Source organism: Scyliorhinus canicula, chromosome 11 (genome assembly GCF_902713615.1).
Source record: "Scyliorhinus canicula chromosome 11, sScyCan1.1, whole genome shotgun sequence".
Classification (NCBI taxonomy): domain Eukaryota; kingdom Metazoa; phylum Chordata; class Chondrichthyes; order Carcharhiniformes; family Scyliorhinidae; genus Scyliorhinus; species Scyliorhinus canicula.
In genome coordinates, this window is record NC_052156.1 from 835,885 (window position 1) to 856,310 (window position 20,426).

At 48.1% G+C, this 20,426-nt stretch overlaps 1 protein-coding gene across 3 annotated transcripts in view; it reads right to left on the reverse strand.

Moving 5' to 3' along the window:
- Nucleotides 1–20,426, reverse strand: part of LOC119973698 (6-phosphofructo-2-kinase/fructose-2,6-bisphosphatase 4-like) — a 117,077-nt gene that overhangs the window by 81,016 nt on the left and 15,635 nt on the right. The window contains exon 1 of one of the 3 annotated variants that reach the window (XM_038812076.1): nucleotides 20,180–20,370. The exons of the other annotated variants lie outside the window; for them this stretch is intronic. Within the exon in view, the coding sequence (XP_038668004.1) occupies nucleotides 20,180–20,186 (7 nt within the window). The 5' untranslated portion in view covers nucleotides 20,187–20,370. Of the gene's footprint in view, nucleotides 1–20,179; nucleotides 20,371–20,426 lie in introns of those variants that run through there. 3 annotated transcript variants of the gene reach the window in all.

Here is a 20,426-nt window from a genome sequence, read left to right on the forward strand (position 1 = left end):
CTGAATAAAGTGGATCATCTTTTGGGTACAATGCATCAAACACTCCCAGGGCAGGTACAGCACGGGGTTAGATACAGAGTAAAGCTCCCTCTACACTGTCCCCATCAAACACTCCCAGGACAGGACAGCAAGGGGTTAGATACAGAGTAAAGCTCCCTCTACACTGTCCCCATCAAACACTCCCAGGACAGGACAGCAAGGGGTTAGATACAGAGTAAAGCTCCCTCTACACTGTCCCCATCAAACACTCCCAGGACAGGTACAGCACGGGGCTAGATACAGAGTAAAGTTCCCTCTACATTGTCCCCATCAAACACTCCCAGGGCAGGTACAGCACGGGGTTAGATACAGAGTAAAGTTCCCTCTACATTGTCCCCATCAAACACTCCCAGGACAGGTACAGCACGGGGTTAGATACAGAGTAAAGCTCCCTCTACACTGTCCCCATCAAACACTCCCAGGACAGGTACAGCACGGGGTTAGATACAGAGTAAAGCTCCCTCTACACTGTCCCCATCAAACACTCCCAGGACAGGTACAGCACGGGGTTAGATACAGAGTAAAGCTCCCTCTACACTGTCCCCATCAAACACTCCCAGGACAGGTACAGCAAGGGGTTAGATACAGAGTAAAGCTCCCTCTACACTGTCCCCATCAAACACTCCCAGGACAGGTAATGCGCGGGGTTAGATACAGAGTAAAGCTCCCTTTACATTGTCCCCATCAAACACTCCCAGGACAGGTACAGCACAGGGTTACATACAGAGTAAAGCTCTCTCTACATTGTCCCCATCAAACACTCCCAGGACAGGTACAGCACAGGGTTAGATACAGAGTAAAGCTCCCTGTATACTGCCCCTTAATCTCCACCTCGGCCATAACTGCAGAAGAGGAGCTGATGCATAAAGTGAGCAAATAGAGTTACCACTCCCAGTATAAAGAACCAGAACAAACTTTGACATGGAAAGAATGTGCTGCCCTGAATGTAGTGTTCACAATAAAACCAACAGAGGTGCAGCGAACCCTGGATTCGGGTAAGACCAGAGGAAATAAGTGGAAATGGTCGGGTAAGGGTCCTTCCTATTTATTGTCCTATTTCCCATTTGTTTAATTTGTTATTATTTTTGATCCATGGTGATTAATGAACATGTATCTTTAGTCAAGCAGCAGAAATCAGAAGATACAGGAGAAAATATTGGTTCCTGCTGGTTTGAACAGGAGGCTTCAGACTTGTCACCAGAGAGGGACAGAGTGTGAGAGAGCGAGACAGAGAGAGGGAGAGAGTGTGAGAGAGCAAGACAGAGAGAGAGAGAGGGAGAGAGAGTGTGAGAGAGCGAGACAGAGAGAGGGAGAGAGTGTGAGAGAGCGAGACAGAGAGAGATAGAGAGTGAGAGAAAGAGAGAGGGGGGAGGGTGAGAGAGAGTGAGAGAGAGAGAGGGGAGGGAGAGAGTGTGTGTGAGAGAGAGAGAGTGAGAGAGTATGGGGGAGGGAGAGAGTGTGTGTGAGAGAGAGAGTGAGAGAGTGTGTGTGAGAGAGAGAAAAAGAGAGAGAGAGTGAGAGAGTGTGGGGGAGGGAGAGAGAATGAGTGAGTGAGTGACAGAGAGAGTGAGAGATGGGTTGGGACTTGGCTTGACTGCTCAGCTATTGCCAATGAATGGGCCCAAAAGGGTTGTACGCTGTCCAGGAACAGGTGATGATTGGATGCCATTTCAGCGGAATGCTTTTAAGAGTCTCAGGGAGTTTCAGTTTGACTCCTGGTGGTGTAGAGGGAGGATCCTACTCTTGGCCCTCCGTGTTTCTCCAGAAAGGCTGTATTCCTGGGGTTGCAGAGAACCTGAATGAGTGAATCCACCGGAAAAACATTATAGGCTGCAGACAAAGGCAAGACCTTCCCTTTCTCGCTCGCCAGAAAGGCGGTGTGTGCTGTTTTTCTGAAACTACAGAATGAACGAAACTGCAGTAAAATTGAAGTTAAAGCAAAGGCTTGAAGAGATGCAGGGTATGGGAAAAACTTATCTTAAACAAAGACTCTTTTTCACTTTTACTTACTTATTTTTAACCCATTTCTTCCCCTCTGTGTTTGTCTGTCTTCCATATTAGTGTATGCAGGATGGGTTGGGGGGGCGGGGGGAGGAAGAGTTAAAGCAGGGAATCAGGAATTAGATAATAGTTAACCAGTTGTATTTGCTGCATATTTCATTTTACAGTAAGAAGTCTTACAACATCAGGTTAAAGTCCAACAGGTTTGTTTCGAATCAACAAACCTGTTGGACTTTAACCTGGTGTTGTAAGACTTGTTACTGTGCTCACCCAAGTCCAACACCGGCATCTCCACATCATGTATTTCATTTTAATTCTTGTCATAAATAAACAGTAATTGTGCTTAAACTTACCAACCTGGTGACTAATGATTGGGCAACCGAGGGTCAAAGACTTTGTGTCCGGGACCAGTGGGGCTGGAGTTGACCGTGCACTGGCCCAGGGTGTCGTAATTATTGAAAAGGAAATATATACACGGATATAGCAGGTGGAATGTGTCAGTGAGGAGGGATGAGGAGCCGTTTGGCCGGCCACGTGACTGATGGGTGAGACATGGAGATAATTCTCAATTATCACAGCTCCTCAGAGCAGCTGTCCAACTGGCACTAAAAGACCTCCATAAAAGGTGGGAAGTCTCACCCAGCAGACCATGCTCTCTGCCACACCACTCTGACAGGGTCTGCCACACTGCTCTTCAACCATCTCACCTTGTTCTATCTATTCCTATGTCCTTCACCCAGAAAGACTGCTTTACTGACGATTCAGCGGACTGTTGTAATGGGAGGTTTATAGAGCTGGAATGATGAGGCAGCTGGCTCACAGGTTCACAGATCTGGAAATCCGAGGAGATGCCAGGCTGATTCTAGGAAGTAAAGTATGGATGAGGCATGGGACCAGAAGGACTGAGCATGTCTATTTCTGTCACCGAGCACATGTTGCGTTTCCACATATCTGTGATCCATCCCTGCACAGTGACGCTCCATGGTTGTTGTACCAAGCAGCTACCAGCACAAGGGAATGGCCACTGTTGACTTTTTCTTGCTGCCCCATTCCAGCAATATCCAATTACTGCAGAACATTAAACTGTAAACAGCCGAATTATACAGAACTGTTACGGAGCAGAAGGCGGTCATTATAATAGAATAATCGCTTATTGTCATGAGTAGGCTTCAATGAAGTTACTGTGAAAAGCCCCTAGTCGCCACATTCCGGCGTCTGTTCGGGGAGGCTGGTACGGGAATTGACCCTGCGCTGCAGGCCTCGTTCTGTCTTCCAAGCCAGCTGTTTAGCCCACTGTGCTAAACCAGCCCCTGGTGTCTGCACCAGCTCTCCAAACGAGCACGGTGATTCCTTGGCCTTTTCCCTGTAACCCTGCACATTGGATAATTACTTGAATAGAAACAACGTCCTGGGAATGCCTCGGCTGAATCTGCCTCCAACACACTCCCAGACAGCGCGTTCCAGACTCTGGGGCCGGGATTCTCCAAAAACGCGGCCAAGTGTTGAAGCCGGCGTCCATGGGCCTGTTGGTCCAGCGATTCAGTGACTCTCAGGGGGCCAGCACAGCACCGGAGTGCTCCGTGCTGCTCCAGTCGCCGATACGCAGCTCTGCACTGACGGCGCGCGTCCACGTGGCGGCCATTTCCGCACCGGTGCCGCGCAACATAGCGGAGCCAGATAGCGGGCCGGTGCAGAAGATGGTAGCAGCCCCCAGATCTCGCCCGCCGGCCAATTGGTGGGCCATGATCGTGGGCCTGGCCGCCGTGGAGACCCCCCCCCCCAGAGACTGAACCCCTGCGCCACCCCCCCCCCCCCCCCCCCCCTCACCAGGACGGCTACCGCAGCCATGAATCCGAGCTCCCACCGGGCGGGACCGTACGTGAACCTAGCCGGCGGGAACTCGACTGGTTGACCGCAGAGAATCGGCGCGGGGGCCTCTTTCAACGGCCCCCGATCAGCGCCGCGTCAACCACGCACGCGCGACTGCTGCCAATTCTCCTGTCGGCGGTGATTCGCATCCCAGCATCAGACCCGATCGCAGGTCTGAGGCCCCATTCTCCGCCCCCGTGCCAAACACAATTTCATGTGCAGGCTCGGCGAATCCCGGCCCAGAACTATTCGTTCTGTTTTTCTCACATCACACTTGTTTCTTTTGCAAATCACTTTTAATCTGTGCCCTCTCGTTCCTGATCTTTTTACTTGTGGGACCAGTTTCTTCCTATCCACTCTGTCCAGCCCACATCTTCATGAAATCTCCTCTCAGCCTCCTTCTCCACAAGGAGAACAGTCCAACCTCTCCCATCTATCCTCAAAACTGAAGTTTCTCATCCCTGGAACCATCCTGGTAAACCTCTTCCCCACTCTCTCCAATGTGTTCACATCCTCCCTATAGTGTGGAGCCCAGAACTGTGCCCAATATTCCAGCTGAGGTCTAACTATAGTTTTGTGTAAGTTCAGTATAACTTCCTCGCTCTTGTACTCTCTGTCCCTATTCATAAAACTCAGAATACTCTGCTTTATGAACTGCTCCCTCCACCTGTCCTGTCACCTTCAATGATCTGCGCACAGATGCACCCAGGTCCCTCTGATCCTGCAGCCCTTGAAGAATTTTACCCCTTATTTTCTATTGTCTCCCAATGTTCCTCCTACCAAAACACATCACCTCACTCTTCTCCACATTTAACTTTATCGGCCACCAATCAGCCCACTCCATCAACTTGTCTTTGTCCTTTTGAATTTCTACACTGTCCTCTTCACAATTTGCAAAACTTCCAAGTTTTGAATCATCCACAAACTTTGAAATTATAACCTGCACATCAAGCTCTAGATCATTAATATATGTCAGAAAAAGTAAGGTTCCTAATTTCAAACATGGGAACCCCTCTACAAACCTTACTCCAGCCTGAAAAATATCCATTGACCATTACTCTCTGCTTCCTATTATTCAGCCAGTTTTCTATCCATGCTGCTACTGTCCCTTCTATTCCAGGAGCTATACTTTCTCACAAGTCTGTTGTGTGGCACTGTATCCAATGCCTTCTGAAATCCATGAACACCACATCTACAGCATTACCCTCATCAACCCTTTAAACATGATTTCCCTTTAGAAATGTGACTCTAATTCTATCATGACTAATTATTTCTGGAAGCTTGACTGATGTCAAACTGTCTAGTCTGCAATTACTGGGGCTATCCTTGCAACATTCAAGGGTGTACAGGAGAGATCGTTACAGGAAGATATAGGTGGGTTGGTCAAATGGGCGGATAAGTGGCAGATGGAATTTAACCCTGAAAAGTGTGACGTGATGACTTTGGAAGGAGTAATTTGACAAGGGATTATTCAATGAATGATCTGACACTGGGAAGTTCCGAGGAACAAAGGGACCTTGGCGTGTTTTTCTCAGTTCTCTGAAGGCAGAAGGGCAGGTTGATAGGGTGGTACAAAAGACATATGGGACACTCGCTTTTCTCAATCAGGGCATAGATTACAAAAAGTAGTAGCATGGATAGAGGATTGGTTAATTAATAGAAAGCAAAGAGTGGGGATTAACGGGTGTTTCTCTGGTTGGCAATCAGTAGCTAGTGGTGTCCCTCAGGGATCCGTGTTGGGCCCACAATTGTTCACAATTTACATAGATGATTTGGAGTTGGGGACCAAGGGCAATGTGTCCAAGTTTGCAGGTGACACTAAGATGAGTGGTAAAGCGAAAAGTGCAGAGGATACTGGAAGTCTGCAGAGGGATTTGGATAGGTTAAGTGAATGGGCTAGGGTCTCGCAGATGGAATACAATGTTGACAAATGTGAGGTTATCCATTTTGGTAGGAATAACAGCAAAAGGGATTATTATTTAAATGCTAAAATATTAAAACATGCTGCTGTGCAGAGAGACCTGGGTGTGCTAGTGCATGAGTCGCAAAACGTTGGTTCACAGGTGCAACAGGTGATTAAGAAGGCAAATGGAATTTTGTCCTTCATTGCTAGAGGGATGGAGTTTAAGACTAGGGAGGTTATGTTGCAATTGTATAAGGTGTTAGTGAGGCCACACCTGGAGTATTGTGTTCAGTTTTGGTCTCCTTATTTGAGAAAGGACGTACTGGCACTGGAGGGTGTGCAGAGGAGATTCACTAGGTAAATCCCAGAGCGGAAGGGGTTGGATTAAGAGGAGAGGTTGAGTAGACTGGGACTGTACTCATTGGAATTTAAAAGGATGAGGGGGGATCTTATAGAAACATATAAAATTATGAATGGAATAGATAGGATAGATGCGGGCAGGTTGTTTCCACTGGCGGGTGACAGCAGAACTAGGGGGCATAGCTTCAAAATACGTGGAAGTTGATTTAGGACTGAGTTTAGGAGGAACTTCTTCACCCATAGAGTTGTGAATCTATGGAATTCCTTGCCCAGTGAAGCAGTTGAGGCTCCTTCATTAAATGTTTTTAAGATAAAAGATAGATAGTTTTTTGAAGAATAAAGGGATTAAGGGTTATGGTGTTTGGGCCGGAAAGTGGAGCTGAGTCCACAAAAGATCAGCCATGATCTCACTGAATGGCGGAGCAGGCTCGAGGGGCCATATGGCCTACTCCTGCTCCTAGTTCTTATGTTCTAAAAGCAGGGAGGTCATGTGGGAGTTGTATAGAACTTTGGTGAGGCCACAGACGGAGCACTGTGTGTAATTCTGGTCGCCACATTATAGGAAGGATGTGATTGCATTGGAAGGGGTGCAGAGGAGATTCACCAGGATGTTTCTCTTGACCACCTCGAATTTGTCCAGGATTTCTCCAACATTGTGTCTCTCGGGGCTCTCGGGCACTGTCCCCTTTTACCACCACTGGCCTGAACAAGTGTTTTGCCGGCGGGGATGGGATCGCTGCCGTGGTGAGGGCTTGGAGGGGCGTTCCTGTGCAGGAGTTCCCCCCCATCTGCACGCACACACGCACGCACACCCAGCCCAAACACACCCCACACACACCCCCCCCCCCCACACACACACACACACACACACACACACACACACACACACACACACACAGACACACACACACGGCCTTTTCTACGTCCAGAGAGATGACGACCTCTGGTGTTCTCTCCCCAGGGGGGAGACAGCATCACATTCAGCAGCCGTCTGATGTTCGCTGTTAGCTGCCTACCCGTTACAAAGCCTGTTTAGTCATCTGACACCTGCTGTCTGGTACGCAGTTCTCCAGTCTCCTGGCCAGGACTTTTGCGAGTATTTTTGTGTCCACATGGAGCAGCAAAATGGGTCGATATGATTGTGTTGGGTCTTTGTTTTTTTGGGTATCAGCCTTATGGTGGCCTGTGTTAGCATTGGAGGCAGGGTGTCCCTCACTAGCGAGTCTGCAAACATCACCCTCAGGTATGGTGCGAGAGCCGAGGCAAATGTTTTGTAGAAGTCCGCCGGGAAGTGGTTGTGTCCTGGCACCTTCCCCGCCTGCATGGAGCTGATGCTCTCCATGGCATCTCCCAGTTCTATTGTTGCTTCCAGCTCCCCCCATCTGTCGTCCCCCACGACTGGCATGTCCAGTCTGTCTAGGACCTGTTTAATCCCCGAGTCCCCATCAGGGGGCTGTGAGGTGTCCAGTCCTCGGTAGAATGCCTTGAACACTTCATTGACCTGTTTTGGTTCTGCTACCAGTCTGCTTCTGCTGTCCTTTACATGTGCTATTTTCCTCGTGGCTGCCTGCTTTCGCAGCTGGTGAGCCGGTGTTCATAAAAGGCCACCTGTGCCTGGCGGAGTTGATGCACTATTTTCCTGGTGGATAGCAAGTTGAACTTGTAGCTTTTTCCTCTCCGCCAGAAGCCTACGGTCGGGGCCTTGGGGAATCGTCTGTCGATCTCTTATATGGAGTTGATCAGTTGTTGCCTAGCTGCCTTCTCTTCCCTTTCCCTCTGTTTCTTGTACACTATAATTTCTCCCCTAATCACAGCTTTCAGTGCCTCCCAGAATGTGGAAGGTGAGACTTCCCCTCCCCGGATGTTAGTAACATACTCGCCTATGGCCTGTGATATTTTCTGGCAGAAGACCTTGTCAGCCAAGAGGGTCGTATCTGACCTCCACGCGGGGTTTTGGGCACGGCCCATTTCTAACCTCACATCCATGTAGTGTGGAGCATGCGCAGAGATGACTTATCGCGGAGTATTTCGCTCTGACTATTTCTGGAAGCACCGATTTCCCCACTGCAAAGCAGTCGATGTGGGTGTGGGTGCACATTATGTCTTGGCGAGAAGAACAAAAATTCCTTCTCACCTGGGTGCAGGAACCACTATGGGTCCACTGCTCCCATCTGCTCCCTGAACGTTCCCAGTTCCATAGCCATGCCTGTCATATTTCCCTGACTGGGGTTTGATCTGTCCATCATTTGGTCCTGTACAAAGTTAAAGTATCCCCCCACCATGATCAGTCAGTGCATCTATGTCGGGGATTTGCACCATGGTCTTTTTTATAAACTCTTGAGTCATCCCAGTTGGGAACGTTCACCTTTATCAGGATACAAGTTCTCACATAGCAGATTAATATGGAAAGTTAAAACGCATGGGATTGCGGGTAGTGTCTTGAGATGGATAGAAAATTGGTTAACAGACAGGAAGCAAAAAGGTGGAATAAATGGGTCTTTTTCCAATTGGCAGGCAATGATTAGCAGGGTACCAGAGAGATCCATGCGAGGACAGCACGGTGGCACAGTGGTTAACTCAGTTGCCTCATAGCTCTAGGGTCCCAGGTTTGATTCCCGGCTTGGGTCACTGTCTGTGCGGAGTCTGCATGTTCTCCCCGTATCTGCGTGGGTTTCCTCCGGGTGCTCCGGTTTCCTCCCGCAAATCAAAGATATGCAGGTTAGGTGGATTGGCCATGATAAATTGCCCTTAGTGTCCAAGAAGGTTGGGTTGGGTTACTGGGTTCAGGGGATAGGATGGAGTGTGAGCTTAAGTGGGGTGCTCTGGAGAACGGCACTTGGCACAGTGGTTAGCACTGCTGCCTACGGCGCTGAGGACCCAGGTTCGAATCCCGGCCCTGGGTCACTGGCTGTGTGGAGGGTGAGCTGTGAAGAGGATGCAGAGATGCTTCAGTCGGATTTGAACATGCTGAGTGAGGGGGTACATGCATGGCAGACGCAGCATATTGTGGATAAATGTTAGGTTATCCACTGCATTGGAAAAATAGGGAAGGCAGAATATTATTTGGATGTAAATTGAGAGAAGTGTACACATAGATAGGTACATAGGTACATAGATATATACATAGATACATAGGGGCTGGTTTAGCACAGTGGGCTAATTAGCTGGTTTGTAAAGCAGAACAAGGGCAGCAGCACAGATTCAATTCCCGTACCAGCCTCCCCGAACAGGCGCCGGAATGTGGCGACTAGGGGCTTTTCACAGTAACTTCATTTGAAGCCTACTTGTGACAATAAGCGATTTTCATTTCACTTCATAGAAGATAGGAGCAGGAGGAGGCCTTTTGGCCCTTCGAGCCTGCTCCGCCATTCATCACGATCATGGCTGAGCATCCAACTCAATAGCCTAATCCTGCTTTCTCCCCATAGCCTTTATCCCATTCTCCCCAAGTCCTATATCTAGCCACCTCTTGAATATATTCAAAGTTTTAGCATCAACTACTTCCTGTGGTAATTAATTCCACAGGCTCACCACTCTTTGGGTGAAGAGGTGTCTCCTTATCTCTGTCCGAAATGGTTTACCCTGAATCCTCAGGCTGTGACCCCTGGTTCTGGACACATCCATCATTGGTAACATCTTCCCTGCATCTACCCTGTCTAGTCCTGTTAGAATTTTATAAGGCTCGACGACTTCTGGTGGCGGCTATGAGGGAGTAAGTCGCACATTTGGTGGCTCTCGCTCCATCTGACTTTAAGACCTTTCCCCCGACTTTTTTGAACTTTTGAGCGCTGGAGTGAAAAACAATAGTACTCTAGATCTGAATCCATACAGAGTTGTATGGACTTAGCAGAAGGGAGCGAAAACAGGCAAAGAAGGGGCTGAACAAAGGTGGTGTGGAAGCTCAAGTGGGAGGAAAGATGGCCGATGAACGGACCACGGAAAGGACGGTCCAGGCAGCACTGGACAACATGCGGCAGGTCATGAAGGAGAGCTTCGCAGCACTGAAGCGGGACAATTTGGAACCGATCCAGAAAGCGGTGGAGTGTCTGGACCAGAGGCTGGATGCTCAGGATAAGATGGTCCAGGCACTGAAGAAGACAGCGGAAGAGCAGGCGGATTACCAAATGGTAGCGGACGTGGAAATTAGTAAGTTGAAGGAGCAGCAAGCAAGGCTGATGGACAAGCTGGAGGACCTGGAAAACAGGTCATGCCAGCAGAATCTGAGAATCATTGGGCTTCCGGAGGGGGCCGAGGGAGTGGATGCCATGGCATATGTGGCAGACATGCTGCAGAAGCTGGTGGGGGATTATTTCTTCCCGCGTCCGTTGGAGCTGGACAGGGCACACACAGTGCAGGTGAGGCAGCCACGAGGGGGTTTTGTTTTGGGGGTGGGGTCAGGTTCCATAGGTTCGTGGACAAGGAGCGGGTTCTACAGTGGGCCAAGAGCACGAGGAGCTGCTCGTGGAACAAGTGTCCTGCGCATCTACCAGGATCTGTGCCAGGAGGTGGCCAGAAGGAGGGCAGCCTGCAGACAAATTAAAGAGATTCTGTTTAAAAATGTCAAGTTCGGGCTACTTTCCCAGCGCGGCGAGAGAATGATCTGCTGACGAGGGAGGGAACTGAACCAGGTAACAGGGAAAGGGTCGCGGGTGGGAGCTGCCAAGAGGGGGACCGGGGGAGGCGTGGCACATGGGCAGGGAGTTGGCCCAAGAAGGGGGATGGCTGATCAGCGGGAAAGTGGCGGACCAGATTAGATTACGGAAGGGCTGGGTTAGCCAGGTCTTCCATTCGGGGCTTGACGCTAAGATCAGAGGGGTCGCGATCATGATTAACAAACGGGTTAAGTTTAAGGCGGACAGCACAGTTGTGGATTGGGGGGGGTAGATTTCTCATGGTCCAACTCCCCACCAAGCTCCTCCTCCCACTTGAGTTTCAGTTCCTCGGTCCCTGTGTCCTCCGCTCCCATAAGCTCCTTATAAATATCTGAGACTCTCCCCTCTCCTACCTCACCCTTGGAAATTACCCTGTCCTGGATCCCCCTTGGTGGAAGGCGTGGAAAGGACGGGACCTGTCTGCCTACGGAATCCCGCACCTGCAAGTACCGAAAGTCATTCCCCCTCGCCAGCCCGAACTTCTCCTCCAGCGCCCTCATGTTCGCAAAGCTCCCTTCCAGGAACAAATCGCCCATCCTTCCCATCCCCGCCCTCCGCCACGCTCGAAACCCGCCGTCCATCTTCCCCGGGACAAATCGGTGGTTGTCACATATTGGGGACCAGACCGACGCTCCCACTTCCCCCGCGTGCTTCCTCCATTGGCTCCAAATCCGCAAAGCCGCCACCACTACGGGGCTGGTGGAGTACCTGGCCGGCGGGAGCGGCAGGGGAGCCGTGACCAGGGCTGCCAAGCTGGTGCCCCTGCACGAAGCAGCCTCCACCCGCTCCCAAACCTACCCCGTACCCACCATCCATTTTCTTATCATGGCTATGTTAGCCGCCCAGTAGTAGTTGCTGAGGTTCGGCCACGCCAGACCCCCCTCGCTACGGTTCCATTCCAGCATCCCCCTCTTTACCTGCACTTCCCCGCCCAAACAAATCCCAGGATGATTTTATTGATTCTTTTAAAGAAGGACCGCGGAATGAAAATAGGGAGACACTGAAAAATAAACAGGAATCTCGGGAGGATCGTCATCTTCACCGTCTGTACTCTCCCCGCTAGTGACAGCGGGAGTGCATCCCACCTCTGAAACTCGCTCCTCATTTGCTCCACCAGCCTAGACAAGTTCAACTTGTGCATCTTACCCCAGTCACGCGCCACTTGTATCCTAGATACCTAAAACTTTCGCCAACCAGCCTAAATGGTAGCTCCCTCAGCTTATTCTCCTGACCCCTCGCCTGCACCACACTCCCTCGAGAGCAAGAACATCCTTCCTCAGAGAAGGAGACCAAAACTGCTCACAATGCTCCAGGTGTGGCCTCACCAAGGCATTGTACAATTGCAGCAACACATCCCTGCTTCTATACTCAAAACCTCTTGCAATGAGGGCCAACATACCATTAGCCTTCTTTATCGCCTGTTGCATCTGCATGCTTACCTTCAGTGAATGGTGCACAAGGTATCCCTCATGCATCAGTTGCTGAAAGTAAGCGGGCAGGTACAGCAGGCAGCAAATGAGGCAACGTTCTCCCTGTGTCTGCGTGGGTTTCCTCCGGGTGCTTCAGCTTCCTCCCACAAGGCCCGAAAGACGTGCTTGTTAGGAAATTTGGACATTCTGAATTGTCCCTCTGTGTACCCGAACAGGCACCAGAGTGTGGCGACTAGGGGATTTTCACAGCAACTTCCTTGCAGTGTTAATGTAAGCCTACTTGTCAGATTAAATAAGAACATAAGAACGAGGAGCAGGAGTAGGCCATCTGGCCCCTCGGGCCTGCTCCACCATTCAATGAGATCATGGCTGATCTTTTGTGGATGCTCAGCTCCACTTTCCGGCCCTTAATCCCTTTACACCATAACCCTTAGTCCCTTTATTCTTCAAAAAACTATCTATCTTTATCTTAAAAACATTTAATGAAGGCGCCTCGACTGCTTCACTGGGCAAGGAATTCCATAGATTCACAACCCTTTGGGTGAAGAAGTTCCTCCTAAACTCAGTCCTAAATCTACTTCCCCTTATTTTGAGGCTATGCCCTCCAGTTCTGCTTTCACCCGCCAGTGGAAACAACCTGCCCGCCTCTATCCTATCTATTCCCTTCATAATTTTATATGTTTCTATAAGCTTATTATAAAACTCTACTAGTTACATTTTTTGTAAATCCATGCTGACTTTGTCTGATTCCACCACTGCTTTCCAAATGCTGTGCTATGAAATCTTTGATAATGGACTCTAGCAATTTCCTTACTACCGATGTTAGGCTCACTGGTCTATAGTTCCCTGTTTTCTTTCCACCTCCCTTTTTGAATAGCAGGGGTTATATTCGCTACCCTCCAATCTGTAGGAACCATTCCAGAGTCCAAAGAATTTTGGAAAATGACCTTCAATGAATCTACTATTTCTAGGGCCACTTTCTTAAGTACTCTGGGATGAAGATTATCAGGCCCTGGAGATTTATCCGTCATCAATCCCTTGATTTCCCCAAAACCATTTCTTTACTAATAATAATATTTATTAATGTCAAAAGTAGGCTTACATTTACACTGCAATGAAGTTACTGTGAAAATGCTAATTTCCTTCAGCCACCCAGGTTGATAGGGTTGTGAAGAAGGCCTATGGTGTGTTGGCCTTTATTGGTAGAGGGATTGAGTTCCGGAGCCATGAGGTCATGTTGCAGTTGTACAAAACTCTAGTACGGCCGCATTTGGAGTATTGCGTACAGTTCTGGTCGCCTCATTATAGGAAGGACGTGGAAGCCTTGGAACGGGTGCAGAGGAGATTTACCAGGATGTTGCCTGGTATGGAGGGAAAATCTTATGAGGAAAGGCTGATGGACTTGAGGTTGTTTTCGTTAGAGAGAAGAAGGTTAAGAGGTGACTTAATAGAGGCATAAAAAATGATCAGAGGGTTAGATAGGGTGGACAGCGAGAGCCTTCTCCCGCGGATGGAGGTGGCTAGCACGAGGGGACATAGCCTTAAATTGAGGGGTAATAGATATAGGACAGAGGTCAGAGGTGGGTTTTTTACGCAAAGAGTGGTGAGGCCGTGAAATGCCCTACCTGCAACAGTAGTGAACTCGCCAACATTGAGGGCATTTAAAAGTTTATTGGATAAGCATATGGATGATAAGGGCATAGTGTAGGTTAGATGGCCTTTAGTTTTTTTCCATGTCGGTGCAACATCGAGGGCCGAAGGGCCTGTACTGCGCTGTATCGTTCTATGTTCTATGTTCTATGTTCCTCACTAAAACTTGTGTTTCTCAGAGCTTCCGGTACATTATTCATGTCTTCCTTTGTGAAGACAGAAGCAAAGTAAGAATTTAGTTCCTCAGCTATTTCTTTGTTCCCTGTTATGAATTCCCCCGTTTCGGACTGTGAGGGGCCGACATCAGTTTTTAATCAATCTTTTTCTCTTTACATGCCTGTAGAAAATTTTAAACTCGGTTTTTATTTTTCCCCGCTAATTTACTTTCAAATTGTATTTTCCTCTTCTTAATCAATCCCTTGGTCCGCCTTTTCTGATTTTTAAACTGTTCCCAATCCTCAGGTCTATTGCTTTTTCTTGCTCATTTGAAAGCCTCTTCTTTGAATCTTATACTATCTCTAATTTCCCTTGTAAGCCATGGTTTGGCCACAATTCCCTTTCAACTCTTGCGCCAAATAGGAATAAAATTTTGGAGTTCACCTATTCACTCTTTGAATGCCGCCATTGCCTGTCCGTTGTGCTGCCGTTCAGTAATGTTTCCCAGTCCGTCACAGTCCATCCATGGAGATGGGAAAGAAGCCATGTTAGAATATACCAGGATGCTGGTGCAGAGCTTGCAAAGCAGATGGCCTTTAATAAGGCCAAAGTGGCTTTGTACAAGAATGAAGTGGGGTTTGGATTGGTGTACCCAGCCAGGCTGCGTGTTACCTTCGGGTCAAGGGACCATTACTTTGACACTTCAGAGGAGGCTGAAGCTTTGGTTACAGAACATGGATTGGGATCAAGTTAAGCAGGCTCAGTGTGGACTTGTTATGGTTGTTAATGGGAAGGGGTTTGGGGTGTTTTGTATATATTTGTGGTAATTTCTTTTTTTTTGGGTTGGGGTGGGATTGTTTTGTATAGGGAGGGTGGGAGGGTGGTTGCAGGGTCTTTGGCAGGAATGTTGGTGCTGTTGTTTAATTTATATGCCCTGGACTGTGACGATGCAGCATTTGTGAGGAAGCTGTTGCCTTTCATTTCAGATTGAAACCAAATGAGTTTGGGGGGGATTTTAATTACACCCTAGATCCAAAGATGGACCCGCCTGAGCCAAAATTGTTGGTGCTCACGGAGGTGATGAAGATGACATTAGTGTTTATGGAGCAGGTGGGGGGGTGAGGGGAAGATCTGTACAGGGGGCGTGCGTGGACACGTCAACATTTTTAGATGGGTTGGAGTTTCTGGTGATGAGGGAATGAAAGGGTTTAAGGCCCTGTTAGGCCCTGAGGAGATACAAAGCGGGTAAAGCGCTGGGTCTGATAGATTTTCAGTGGAATTCTACAAGACGTTTGCAGGTAAATTGGTCCCGTTGCTGGCAGATATGTTTAACGACTCTCTGTTCTTGGAATCCCTGCCTGCTACATTCTTGCAGACCTCTACTTCATTTCCGTTGAAGAAGGATAAGGACCCAACATATTGTGGGTCATAGCGGCCTATATCGCTGTTAAATGTGGACTCCAAGATACTGGCTAAGGTGTTGGTGTTAAGACTGGAGCCCCGTCTCCCAGAGGTGATTGCGAAGGAACAGACGGGCTTTGTCAAGGGCTGGCAATTGTCAGCCAATATTCGGAGGCTGTTGACTATTCTTCTCTCCCCGTCCAAGGAGCCCATGCCGGAGGTGATTGCATCCTTAGATGGCGGAGAAGGCACTTGACAGGGTGGAATGGTACCTTTTCAAAGATCTGGAGAGGTTTGATCTGGGGCCAAAATTGATTGGGCTAGCCAATCACAACCACATGTTCTAGTCTTGCCCCAAACTGGTAACCTTTGGGTCTCCTGATTCAGCACCATGCCAGTGATTCTGAATATCGGTCTGGAGCTTGTCCTCTGGTGGCCATTTTTAATGTGTCAGACTCTTCGGGGCTGCAAACGGGAATGAAGGCTGGTGTCCTTACCTTTGCCTCATTGATCACCTGGAGGTGAGTTCTGCTGGGGTGGAGGTGTTCTACTCCGCCCAGCGCCTCGGTGTGATTAGGTGGCACAATGGAATTCTTGTACCCGAAAAAGTCAAGTACCCTGTTAGGGGGTTCTACAGGGCATGGCAGCTATTCTTGACCTACATTAAGGGATGAGTCACCGTCAGTTGCTTTCTGGGATGGGGGTGGGATTTGTTTCATTTTGTTTCTTTTTTTGCTGTTTTTCTTGGTGGGTGGGGCTGGGCATGGTTGGTTGGGGTTTTTGTTACATTGGATTTGTGTATCACCTGCTGTGGGTAATATGGGTTTTGTTGTGAAATTTATTTTAAAATGGAAAATCTCTAATAAAAATATTTTTTTTAAATTAAACTCTTTGACGTCACACCCGCAAAGAACAGCTTACAATTACCCGTTAAACACTACTACTCAATTCCCCATTAACAGCAAGAAAAGAAACATAAAGCTCTCAATCCATCTTAAAATCCGCAAGGCATTGAGTATTACTTGCTTTACAGAACAGATTTAGACTTCTGTTGGAATCCCTTCAGACTCTGGCTGAATATCTTCTAAAAGCCGGTTCACTTGACGTGTGTCAGCTTCTTCCATGTCCTCCGACAAGACTGTTCTGCTTTAAATATTATTGCTCCTTTTATAACTATCCTACTGTGATAGCAAAGTGCCTTTACGTGTAGTCAAAACAAGGATTGCCAAGGGCAGCAGGGTAGCGCAGTGGCTAGCACTGCTGTCTCACGGCACCGAGGTCCCAGGTTTGATCCTGGCTTTGGGTGACTGTCCGTGTGGAGTTTGCACATTCTCCCTGTGTTTGCATGGGTTTTGCCCCCACAACCTAAAAAAGATGTGCAAGGTGAGTGGACTGGCCACGCTAAATTGCCCCTTAATTAGAAAAACTGAATTGGATACTCTTAAAAATATTTTTTTTAATAATAAGGATTGCCAGATCAGACTTCAACTCCTCTCCAAAGCTTTCTCAAAATCTTTTTCCCTGAGCTCCATCCAGCAGTGACATAATCTCCCCAAGCTGAAAACAGGTGACTAGGGGATTTTCACAGTAACTTCATTGCAGTGTTAATGTAAGTCTACTTGTGACAATAAAGATTATTATTAAACAAATTCACTTTCCAGGCTGAAAGCACATTAACTCCCCAGGGACTTCCCCCAGTCAAACCACAGTGCATTAGTCCAGACTGAAAAACACAATCAATGTCATCTTCTGGCTAAAAGCTCCCAGGCCTTGTAAACAAAATCCTTTAGAAAAGCACGATGGGCAGCACGGAGGCACAGTGGTTAGCACTGCTGCCTCAGGACACCGAGGTCCCGGGTTCGATCCCGGCTCTGGGTCACTGTCCGTGTGGAGTTTGCACATTCTCCCAGTGTCTGCGTGGGTTTCACCCCCACAACCCAAAGATGTGCTGGGGAGGTGGATTGGCCCTAAATTTGAAAACATGAATTGGGCACTCTAAATTTTTTTAAAAACTGCAATGAAGTTACTGTGAAAAGCCCTTCGGTGCCACATTCCAGCCCCTGTTCGGATTCAATGAGGGAGAATTCAGAATGTCCAAATTACCTAACAGCAAGTCTTTTGGGACTTGTGGGAGGAAACCAGAGCACCCGGAGGAAACCCACGCAGACACGAGGAGAACGTGCAGACTCCGCACAGACAGTGACCCAAGCCGGCAATCGAACCTGGGACCCTGGAGCTGTGATGCAATTGTGCTATCCACAATGCTACCGTACCCCCTGTAAATATTGCTAACCACTGTGCTACCATGCTGCCCATTCACCAGCCTGTTCCAGGACCTGTTCCAAGCCAACAACTGATAGATTGAAGCTACTCAATAAATATCAAAAGATACGGAGTTCAGAAAAAGGAATTCTCGCCACTTGCCACACCACGAGAAGGTAACCAAACAGGTGGATGAGGGTAAAACGGTTGATGTGGTGTATATGGATTTCAGTAAGGCGTTTGATAAGGTTCCCCACGGTAGGCTATTGCAGAAAATAAGGAAGTATGGGATTGAAGGTGATTTAGCGGTTTGGAACAGTAATTGGCTAGCTGAAAGAAGACGGAGGGTGGTGGTTGATGGCAAATGTTCATCCTGGAGTTCAGTTACTAGTGGTGTACCGCAAGGATCTGTTTTGGGGCCACTGCTGTTTGTCATTTTTATAAATGACCTGGAGGAGGGTGTAGAAGGATGGGTGAGTAAATTTGGAGATGACACGAAGGTCGGTGGAGTTGTGGATAGTGCTGAAGGATGTTATAGGATACAGAGGGACATAGATACGCTGCAGAGCTGGGCTGAGAGGTGGCAGAGGGAGTTTAATGCGGAAAAGTGTGAGGTGGTTCACTTTGGAAGGAGTAACAGGAATGCAGAGTCCTGGGCTAATGGCAATATTCTTTGTAGTTTAGATAAACAGAGAGATCTCGGCATCCAGGTACATAAATCCGTGAAAGTTGCCGCCCAGGTTAATAGGGCTGTTAAGAAGGCATATGGTGTGCTAGCCTTTATCAGTAGGGGGATTGAGTTTCGGAGCCACAAGGTCATGCTGCAGCTGTACATAACTCTGGTGCGGCCGCTCCTGGAGTACTGTGTGCAGTTCTGGTCACCACATTATAGGAAGGATGTGGAAGCTTTGGAAAGGGTTCAGAGGAGATTTACTAGGATGTTGCCTGGTATGGAGGGAAGGTCTTACGAGGAAAGGCTCAGGGACTTGAGGTTGTTTTCGATAGAGAGGAGAAGGCTGAGAGGTGACTTAATAGAGACATATAAGATAGTCAGAGGGTTAGTTAGGGTGGACAGTGAGAGTCTTTTTCCTCGGATGGTGATGACCAACACAAGGAAATATAGCTTTAAATTGAGGGGTGATAGATATAGGACAGATGTCAGAGGCAGTTTCTTTACTCAGAGAGTAGTAGGGGTGTGGAACGCCCTGCCTGCAACAGTAGTAGACTCGCCAACTTTAAGGGCATTTAAGTGGTCACTGGATAGACATATGGATGAAAATGGAATAGTGTAGGTCAGATAGGCTTCAGATGGTTTCACAGGTCGGCGCAACATCGAGGGCCGAAGGGCCCGTACTGCGCTGTAATGTTCTATGTTCTATCCAAGAGAAAGCCGCCCCATTTGATTATTCCCCCTCCTTCACATATTCATTCCCTCCACCACCAACACACAGTATACCAGCTATATGCACCATCTACAAGATGCACTGCAGCAACTCACCAAGGCTCCTTCAACAGCACCTTCCAAACCCACGGCCACTACCATCTAGAAGGACAAGAGCAGCAGATACCTGGGAACCCCACCACCTGGAGATTCCCCTCCAGGTCACTCACCATCCTGACTTGGAAATATATCACCGTTCCTTCACTGTCGCTGGGGCAACATCCTGGAACTCTCTAACAGCACAGTGGGTGTACCTACACTACATGGACTGCAGCAGTTCAATAAGGCAGCCTCTCAAGGGCAATTAGGAATGGACAATAAATGCTGGCCTGTTCTTCCTGCCAAACGACAAGTACACATTTACCTACATTATACTCCCATCTGCCAGATTGTTCCCACTCACTTAACCCGTCTCCATCTCTTTGCAGCCTCTCCACCTCCTCTTGGCAACTTACTTTCCTACGTATCTCTGTGTCATCAGCAAATTTAGCGACTATGCATTCAGTCCCTTCATCCAATCTCATTGAAATGGATTGTAAAGAGTTGAGGACACAGCAGTGATCCATTTGGCACTCTCGCCAATCCAAGAATATCAATTTATCCCTATTCTCTGCTTCCTGTTTGCCTCCTTTATGCACGTTAATGTTACCCCGAGGCCATGTACTCCTATCTTGTGTAGTAATCTTTGATTACTTTGTGGTGGTTGGTGGAGGGGGAGGGGGGGAAATGAGAACAGGAAGGCAACACCAACACCACAACCATATCAGCCATGATCTTATTGAATGACGCAGCAACTTGAAGGGCCAAATGGCCTACTCCTGTTCCCAAGTCTCATGTTCTAAATGTCCATAATCTCTTCTCATCAGAAAGGGTAAAGCCAAACGATCAGATGCAAAGTTGAATTCTCAGTACAATTTGCTCAAAACATTTACAGAACGGTATTTAAAACTCACAGCAAGTTAGGTTACAAATTCTTAATTAAATAACCAATTTGAGCCAAATGAGAAATCTGTACCTAACATGGGAGGCACTGAGCGAGAAGATTTGATTCTTCAAACTGTATCCAGTGTAACACGATAATGCCGCAAACTTTCAGGAGTGCAGAGACAGACAAGCAAGTAGGACTCCACAGTCTGCTTCTGTTGCCTTCCTTCTGGTCTGTGTATATATATATTTATACACACACAGGGACAAGCAAGACTGTTTATGTTATGAAGCTTGCAACAGTCAAAGAAGCTGTTGTCAAGATGATCCCAAGGATC